This window comes from Apaloderma vittatum, unplaced genomic scaffold (assembly GCF_000703405.1).
Source record: "Apaloderma vittatum isolate BGI_N311 unplaced genomic scaffold, ASM70340v1 scaffold41811, whole genome shotgun sequence".
NCBI classification, from domain to species: domain Eukaryota; kingdom Metazoa; phylum Chordata; class Aves; order Trogoniformes; family Trogonidae; genus Apaloderma; species Apaloderma vittatum.
The window spans coordinates 1461-10482 of record NW_009701562.1 but is presented as its reverse complement, the minus strand read 5'-3'; the positions used below and the strand labels follow the sequence as shown (position 1 = coordinate 10482).

The window sequence follows — 9022 nt, the reverse complement described above, 5'->3', positions numbered from 1 at the left end:
GCCACACTTCCCCTTTGAAAAAAAAAAAGGGGGGGGGGGCGGCGGGCCTGGCTGCCTTCGCCAGCGACTGAGTGAGCAGCATCCCCTGCTGGCACCGCTCGCCTTCTCCTCCCAAGCTGATTTCACTCTTGGTCGCTGAGGAAGGACCTGATCAGCTCATTTTGCCACTCCTGTCGAAATCCAAACTCGGAGATGGGTTGGCTTGCTGCTGCCCCAGCACGCAGAGACGGGCAGGGAATGGGGAAGCGAGCAGCAGAGAAACCCCCGGGGCTCAGGGCTGGCTTTCCTCCCCTGCCCTCCTCCAAACACCTCACCCCACAGATCGCCTCTTCGCCAGTACAAAACCAACTGATATACATAAATAATGCTTTATAGTCCTAATATCAAATGCAGAAGTCACATTTCAATACTTTTTAGCTTCTCAGAATAACCCTTAACTCTACCTTCTCCAAAACCGCTCCGTCTTTGGGTTCCAAGCACTCATGTCACAGCCTTTACCTTGGATCTGAAAGCTAAGCCGGGTTTTATAGAATTTAGCATCATCAATGGCAAACGAAACCGCAAAACTAACCACGGCCCACTGGCTGTTACCAAGTCTGCCCTCTTTAAATATACACAAGGAACTTCCACCGCAAATACATTAAAGCTTTTGTCAAGAATGATGCAAGCCGCCAGAAATCAAACCTGTTTTCCCGTTCTTTGTTGGCGCTGCAAAGTGAGTAAGAATAGACTCATTTAGTTTGTCAGCCAAGTGAGCAGATCGGGGCATTTCCACAGGACCTAGAGTGAAACAGCTTTGCTTTCGCAGAGCAAACGGCTGGCTGTAGCTATTTCACTGCAAGAATAGTGATCAAAACCAGGGCATTTCTTTGGGAGAGTCTTTTGCTCTACAGGAGTGTCTTTTAGTTCTCCTCTTCCTCTGCTACTTCATACTAGACATAACTCAAGACCTTGATGAAGAACAGATCTGGCTTTTGTTTGACACACCTCCATCTACCCCTACATCTCAATTCATTCCACACACGCAATCTCAGTGCTGGGCTACAGCCTCTCACGGTCATTTTGCCCGTCCCTTTCCAGGACACATGTGCCCTGCAGAAGGTCCCTCTTCAATGACCATCCTCCCCTTAGGCAGGTAAGAGCCCCCCAACCTTCCCCACATCTTCAATCTCAAGAAAAAAGAGGCCTTCACTGATGTGTGAGACATCTGGCAGCAAGAGCAATGGTGTGATGAGACAAAGCAAAAAAAGAATAATCATTTTAAAAAGACAGGAAAGACAAAGAGTCTAGATTCCAACCCACCCTCTGGAACCCACCCCCCTTAATTTTCAGAGTGACGGGTACTAACGGCCTCTGGCTCAAGCTGTAGGGTGGGCTGGAGACCATCATCTGGCTGAGAGCAGACACAATGATCAGGATGAGGATCGGCATCAGCTGGACAAACAACCCAAGGCCACCCTGAGGGAACAGAAACACACGGTGGGTGCCACCCACACACTTGCACACAAGCCCTCCCTCCGTCCCAGCCTTACATACGACCTCCCTTCTCCTGCTTCTTGTGGGCGTCCGGCTTAGGAGGAGCCCCAAAATAACCGGGGGGAACCCAGCGGCCCACAGAAAGGGCAGCGTGACCAAAGCCACCGCCCCTTCTCTGGAGGCCATGACGGGCAGAGGGGACCTCACGCCCATGTTTTGTTTTTCCGGAGCATGATGTGGTTTCTGTTCTGCTTGTGTTAGTGAGCAGAACTGGTTTTACAGAAAGCCTCCTCCCCTCTTCGGTGTCAGATGAAAGCAATTCCCCCTCTACCTCACCTCTTGCGTTCCCTGCCAGTCCAGCAGAGTAAATTTTCCCCTTTAAGCTTGAGAGAAAACATTCAGGAAGTTCTTGTTTTTTGTTTTTTAAAGAATATAACTGGTTATCCCCAGAAAATAGTAATCTTCAACATAAACCCCTTGTATCTTAAATACTAAGTCCCTCACTCTCACTTTGCTATAGCAGAGAGCTTGGAGTGCTCGAAGTACACTTAAGATTTTTCTGTGATGGGAGATCATAAAAATCCTAAAAATAGCTTGTGCTATAAAGTGTCTTCCTTGGTTAATCAAGCATCACAGATCAGAAACTGCCCATCTTCAATACTGCAATAAAAGGGAGAACGAATTCACGTTGGGAGGAGCCACAAGTATCCGGATTACCTGACAAGCAGATTTACCTTTTGGAACTGCAGAATTAAATCAGAAAGGAAATGTTGTGGGTTTTTTTTTTTTTTTTGTGGAAAAGGCAGGTAACACTTCACTGGTGCATTTTTATTCAAGGCAAGCAATTCTGAAGGTGGCTCGCTTCCCACCGCTCCACCTCTCTGTTCAGAGGGGTGGATACAAGTGTGACGGTTTCAGGAGGCAGCCACCTCAACCAGCTCGCGATTCGTGTATCCAAAAATACTCTTGAGTCTCCCAGGCCCTCCCCCCACCCCCGGGCTGTTCTCCACTCACATCACCCTGATGTTCTCGTCTGTCCTGCCTCTGATGGTAGGTATATCGCATCCTGCCGTTGCTGTATACGTGAACGTTACCTATAGAAAAAGAAAAAAGTTACACGGAAGTCAGAGTACGTATGACAGTGCTGGCTGGCCGGGAAGGAACCACCAAAGGCGGCTGTGTTCCCTGTCAGCCCAACAGAACATCAGCCTGGCTGGGGCTGGGATATCTCAGCGACATTCCCGAGATCCCTGTGCAAAGTGAGCGTCCGGTGATTCGGTCAGGAGGCCACAAGGCACCTGAGAGACATGGTTTAGCGGTGGCAGGATAACTCCTAAGGTGTACTGAGAGGGGTGTGTCTGAACAGGTGGTGGCCACAGAGACTCATCTGTAAGATTTTGTAGGAAAATCCAGGTTGGAAGTGACCTCGGGAGTTCCGACCCCCTGCCCAAAGCAGGGTCAGCTATGCAGAGAGAATTTCTCATACAGGCCTCCTTGCTTCTAAATGAATTCACTTTAGATTAAAACCAGTGATAGAAGGAAATCATTCTGGTAGTCTTTCCACTCAACTAACAGAGCTCTTCCACGTCTCGTTTTAAATGTCAAAACTACAGCTGAAAAGGGAGACGTGCTGAGAAAGTGGTCCTGAATTCTCTTGGGACAGCGAGGAAAGGGAAGAAAAAAAAAAAGACTGAGCTAAAATAGCAACACAGTTTTACTGGAGTAGCTTTACCTCTCTGACAGGCAGCACACGAATACCGCAAAAGGCTTCAAGATGCCTTTGCAAGAACTTGACGTTAGCGTGTCCATTCTTACCCAGACAGGAAAGAGCTACCAGAGCAAATCTTCTCCATTGAAATAAAAAAGTTAGAGTCGGTTCACAGAGGTCAAATAATGACTCCTGGCCCAATAGGACTAGAGCAAATACAAGGCAGCCTTCTAGAAAATACCCTCATCCTAAGTGTTAAATTTGTGTCTTCCTGATCGGAACTGACCAGGTGAGGGAACACTCAGTTCCTTCCTGCTACCCAAATCACAACCAGTGCTGCAAACAGGCAGGATGCCGATTTTTAATCCGAGAGGTTTAAACTACGCTCTAGAACTGAGATTTCCCCCTTTCTCATGGGACATAGTGGCAAGAAGGAAGTGGACACTGATCCCAGAGAAACTGCTCCAGCTGCGCGGCAAAGCAGATACAGATCAAGAACAAGGCCCAGGCTGTACCACAGTTTGTTCTGATGAGAAGATTTCACCTCTACAACCGCCAGGTGGAAAAGCCTGCGTCAAAACACAATTATTTTTACAACTAGTCTTAAACCACGTCAGTTTTAGTTGTAAAGTTTGCCCCGACTCAACAACAGCTGATGTTGCCAGCGTGGGGAGAAGTCCGGCCCTGACGGTATCACCTGCTGGATGCTGCTGAGGTCTCCAAGAACCTCCCTGAACAATTCAGAAAACTCTGGGTGGGAAGGAGAACTCTCTTTCACCAAACCCAGCAATCCTTGCGCAGCCCAAGAAATCACTACTGCACTGTCCCTTTGTCAAAACAATGGGGGCCCACTCGAGAAAATAAGGATTGACGTGCTTACTAGAAGGGAAACCACCACCAAAAAACATGTTGAAGAGGTCCTCGGGGGAGATGTCTGCCTCGAACCCGCGGTGGAAGTCTGAGTGACTGTGTCCATGCCGAGCAGGGTTGAGTTTCTCATCTCCAAACTGGTCGTACTGCTTCCTCTTCTCGGGGTTGCTCAACACTGCATATGCGTTCCCAATGGCTGAAATATTGACAAAAAGGAAGAAATTAGCTTCTTTCTCACTGCACAAACGAAGTTCTCATCTACCCATGTCTTTCCAATAGGCCATTTCAGCAACGCTGGTACCTGGGACGCTTCTCTGGCACACACGGATGGAAGGAAACCACACTCAGACTTGATGGAAAAGGCCTCGATTAACCCCAACGAAGAAGTTAGGCTACGACTGGTAGGAACTGCTGAGTTCATACACCATATACTGACATATCCCTAGAGAAACTCTCTCAGATGAGCAAAACGATGAATTGCGAAGGAAATAGTGGTAGTAGAGTAGCTACACGTCTCGCTTAATCGAACTTGCTATTCCTTTCGAACAACTAAGGCTCAAATCCTTCAGCGGGCAGCAGCTGTACAGCAAAATATGATTTCAGTTGACAAATTTTATTCAAAAGTGGCAGTGAGAGAATTCAATGCCACAGCCAAAACCCAGAAATGCAAAGAATCTAAATACAAGCGAGATGACCAAAAGAGACTTTAAAACCTCCTGCAACAGCTCGTAAGGAAACTCTGGCTAGAAGTTGCATCTGTCCCCTATGAATTTCAAAACTTCCAGGTGCCAGAAGTCAGGTGCATTAACTACAAGGACTTTTAACCAGTGCCTGTGACGGTGGAAATGTACTGGGACTAAACCCCCGCCGACTCCCTGGGTCATTCTCCTTCCAACCTCAGCATGTTTGAGGCTTTCTCCCAGAACACCTACCTGCCACCCTCCTATTTCTGTACTTTTCTCTCTGCATGTTCCAGCTTATCACCTTCCCTCTGTACTAACCAACCCGCGAGCCTCCCTACGTGACCGTGGAGACCTATCCTCTCTCCAATCTGTGTCGCAAGGAGGCAAAAACGTTCACGGCACTAATTGCCTGGCGTGTAAAATGCAGGGGCAGAAGCGACAGAAAAGGAAAACACAAGCCCCTTTGGCAGAGATTAACTGCAAGATTCAACATTTTCCCCATAGCCAGATCGAGGCGTATGGTTTCTTCAAAGACTAGGGATCTGGAGAGCGGAGGACGCGACTGCAATACGCTCGTTCTCCTCCCTGGTTTAAAATTAGTGAACACAGGGGAAATGTTTCTACAACCAGGCAAGGAAGCAGGACCGACCCTCGGCACATCATCTTGTTCTTTCAAACTGTGCCGCTGAGCAGTGAATACAGAGAGATTCAGGGTTTTGTTCCGTTGCCTGGCTTTCTGCTGACAAAGCCCAAAACCCACCTCATTCCAAATCTGGATTTTAGCTCTGAGTAGCCAAGTTCGACTTTTTTTTCCAACCTCAGCCAAAGGCAGTGATGCAAATCCAACACAAGACGGACCGCAGCCAACTGCAACCGTACACCGAGACGAGGTCTCAGGACAAGACGTAATGTTTTATCAGCTGTCACTGGGAAGACGAATGCCCAGGCTTCAGCCAACGTAAGAAAAAATTAACTAAAATCCTCATGGCTCTGCACGTCTACCCCTTCACCCTCTGGAACCAAACAGCTGGACTTCAGCGAGGCCTGCAAGGTAGGAGAGCTCAGCTCAGGGGCTGAAGGACGGAGGAGCCAACGAGGCAAGGCTTGGAGGAGAGATAACCCGAGAGCAGATAGCTCTGCGGTGGAGGATAAAGGGCATCTTGCTTAACACACAACTTCTGGCACGTAACTCTCGTCAGAGCCTTTGGCAAACATTGTTATTTAAGATTACAGGTGAAGAAATCTGCCTTTCGCCACTTAGCAAGGCCTGGAGGATAAACTCTCCAACAGAGGCTTACTGCACATGCAGCGCAGACAGACGTGTGCAGATGCTCGCCCTTTCTTCTGCCCCCCTCCCAAAACGGGCTCTCCCGAGTAGCTGGGGGTCAGCTCAGTATTTGCTAACAGCAAAACGCTTATCGGTTTCGGATTTAAGTCTTAAAAGACTCCAACAAACCTTACATAAGACTTTTACTGCTGAATTCGTGTCTGCAAGAAGCTTACCCGAATACTGTATCAACACACTCGTGCCCGGCTTAGCATCCTTGACATTTTCACCCAGGGTTTCCATCCATCGTTTTCACCCACAGCCTTTTGCAACCATTAGGTGCCGAGCGCTCGCTCAGAAACCCATTCCTGGCAGCCTGAAACGCTCAATGAGTGGAAGAGTCTAGAAGATGAGTTTCCTGCCGCTAGGGCCTGCCCAGCAATGTTTCTACTGAGGGATTCAGGAATTCAATGGCTGCCCCTGGTGCTGCACGACTGCCTGGGTCTCTACTGGATTTGTCAGCGGCCTGCCCTGAGCTGGACGGCTGCGGGATTTGGAGCTTCTCCCTGCTAAGTGAACGCTCCTGCATCTCTCCGAAAAAAAGAGTATGGTTAACATCCCGAGGGAAGCTCCTCCTGAGCGTTGTGCCAGGAGGGACAGACAGGAAGGGCCGCCAGGAGAAAGGGAAGGAAGGCTTCTCCTTGTCCCACTAGCCAAGGTGAATCCTACCTTGGCCAACCTGCATTTATTATTTCCAGCTTATACTTTGTTCACAACACAGTTCAGGAGAGAGTCAGCTTTACAAAGAAGAGCTTTATTTCCCTCTGCCTGACTCGTGAGGTTGTTTCATTTAAGAGTCCCTGCTAGCCCAGCTCGGCACCACTGTCCAACAGCTGAGGGCAAATCGCAAAGCTGGAAATGCTCTTTACCTTTAAATGCCTCTGTAGCCCCCGGTGCATGGTTCTTATCTGGGTGAAACTTCAGCGCAAGCTTCCGGTAAGCCTTTTTCAGGTCCTCATCAGAAGCTTCTCTGTTTGTTCCCAGAATTTCATAGTAATCTTTGCATTGCTTTACCCTGTCGGCAGAGAGGGCAGAAAACACAGGCAGTTAGCTTCAGCTGTGGCCACCACTTCACACTGAGTGAGTGAACCCTGCGACACCTCCTGCATCATGGATTCAATCGGTGTTGTTGAGTGAACTCTGCTTTACTCAGTCCTTACTCCTTCCTCTGAGGGTGACCCAATTTTTGTCACACACTCATCTCTGCTGTGCCTGCACACAAACACTCCCACAGAACGAGTAAAGCCAGTGGAGGTTAAAGGGCCTCACCTGAGGCAATGGCATCACCCGTAAAGGAATGCGATTAGCAAATAAACTTCAGATTCATCACGCTCACGTTTCAGAGGCTGTTTGGAAGGCACTACGAACAGCAAGCCAGGACCTAAAGGATGGCCGGGCTATTGGCTTTCTCCCCTCACTCCTCTCCTTCGACTCGTATTAATTCACAGACCTAAATATAACGCCGGCTGAATTCTAGAGGGAGAAAGAGGGAGCTGCCCAGGCCTGCGCTCACGGCCCGGCTCGTCCCAGGTATGCTCACAGCCCAGCAGCGCTTTCTCCTTCTCACGTGACATCGATGAGACCGAATACAGCAGGCCGGGTTTCTGGAGAAACGGATGACGTAACGAGCTTCCTCCCACGTCCATTAGCCAGAGCAGTATTTGCACAATTCAGTCCATGCCCACAACCTTAAACAAAGTTTACCACGTGACTGTGCCCGCAGTTCAGTCCTTCGGCTTCCAGTATTTGTAAATGGCAGAAAGGAATAAAGACCAACTTGAAATGAGGTTTGGAAAACAGGTGGCCGGATAAATGTGTCCTGGGGCTTGAGAAGCACATGGTGCTAGCAGAGCAAAGCCTCCTGCAGTGGGTTTCTACTTTACTGGGCCCTAAGACAGACCACAAGCAGAACACCATCAGGAGAGATGAAGAAGGAAATGCCCTGTCACTTGCTACTAGACCAAAGCTTAGAGCAGGAAGGCTGCCTAGGGGATCTCAGGGGCATGTGGGATTTCTCACAGCATTACTGAATAACACGAAAGCAAACATTAACGCGAACTCCATGACATGAATGCACCCAAAACGCCTTTTTGGACCTCAGCCAGGAAAGAGGCCTACGTGCCTACAATTCCAGCCCTCGTGCATGCCTTTGGGGGAAAATCTCATCCCTCGCAGGCCCGACTCAGTTGCCTGCCAGGGGCACCGCAGCTACAAATCCTCCTAGGTACGATTTTAACACCGTTCCATATGGTTCAAAGCTGAAATCTCTAAAGCATTGTGAAAAGAGGACCGGTATCGTGTGAGAAACTCAAGCGGAGGGCGGGGTGGAGGCCGCGGAGAGCTGTGCACACACCTCTTCACTGCGTCCACCTGGTCCTGAGTGTAGCCCTTGGGTGCCTCCCCACCGACGTCTCCGTTGGCCGACGGGAAGTCTCCACTCGTCTTCTTGAACTGCGGGTTTGCGGACTCCCCAGGCTGGGACTGGCCATTGGCTGACTGCTCGCTCTTGTTGAGCGATTCCAGCAGAGCTGAAAGGAGAAAAAGATGAAAAGGAAGAAACGAGAGCCCGCCAAGCTCCATCTGCTCTTCTAACACCCTCCCAAAGAGACCCCTCTTCACATCCACCACCACCGCCCACCCTTCATTAGAAAGACCCTGTATTGGAGAAATTATGTGAAATTATGTGAAATTTTTTTAAACCAAACATCAGACTGGCCTCTTCAAGCCTGTAGTTTCCAAAGTTTATATATATTGCATGCCCATTACAAAGAGGTCAGGCACACGTTATACGATTAAAACCAGACAACGTTATTTACAAAGGCATCAGTAACTTGACGAGCTTGCAATCCTTTATCCAGAGCCTAGAACCAAGAAGGACGTTTCATCTCCTCCAGCAGATTGCACATTACAGACCTTGCACTACGGGGGTATCACGTTCTTTGTGCAAGCGCAAACAAC

At 49.0% G+C, this 9022-nt stretch overlaps 1 protein-coding gene across 1 annotated transcript in view; it reads right to left on the bottom strand.

Annotated features, from left to right (window-relative positions):
* The window catches only part of DNAJB12 (DnaJ (Hsp40) homolog, subfamily B, member 12), a gene marked incomplete at its 5' end in the record, with an annotated part of 13064 nt that extends 4345 nt beyond the window's left edge, over positions 1-8719 (bottom strand). Inside the window, 5 exons of the mRNA XM_009879183.1 lie at positions 1349-1458; positions 2491-2570; positions 4065-4250; positions 6934-7079; positions 8418-8719. Coding sequence (XP_009877485.1) covers positions 1349-1458; positions 2491-2570; positions 4065-4250; positions 6934-7079; positions 8418-8719 — 824 coding nt within the window. The remainder of the gene's footprint in view (positions 1-1348; positions 1459-2490; positions 2571-4064; positions 4251-6933; positions 7080-8417) is intronic.
* Positions 8720-9022: the final 303 nt, after the last annotated feature.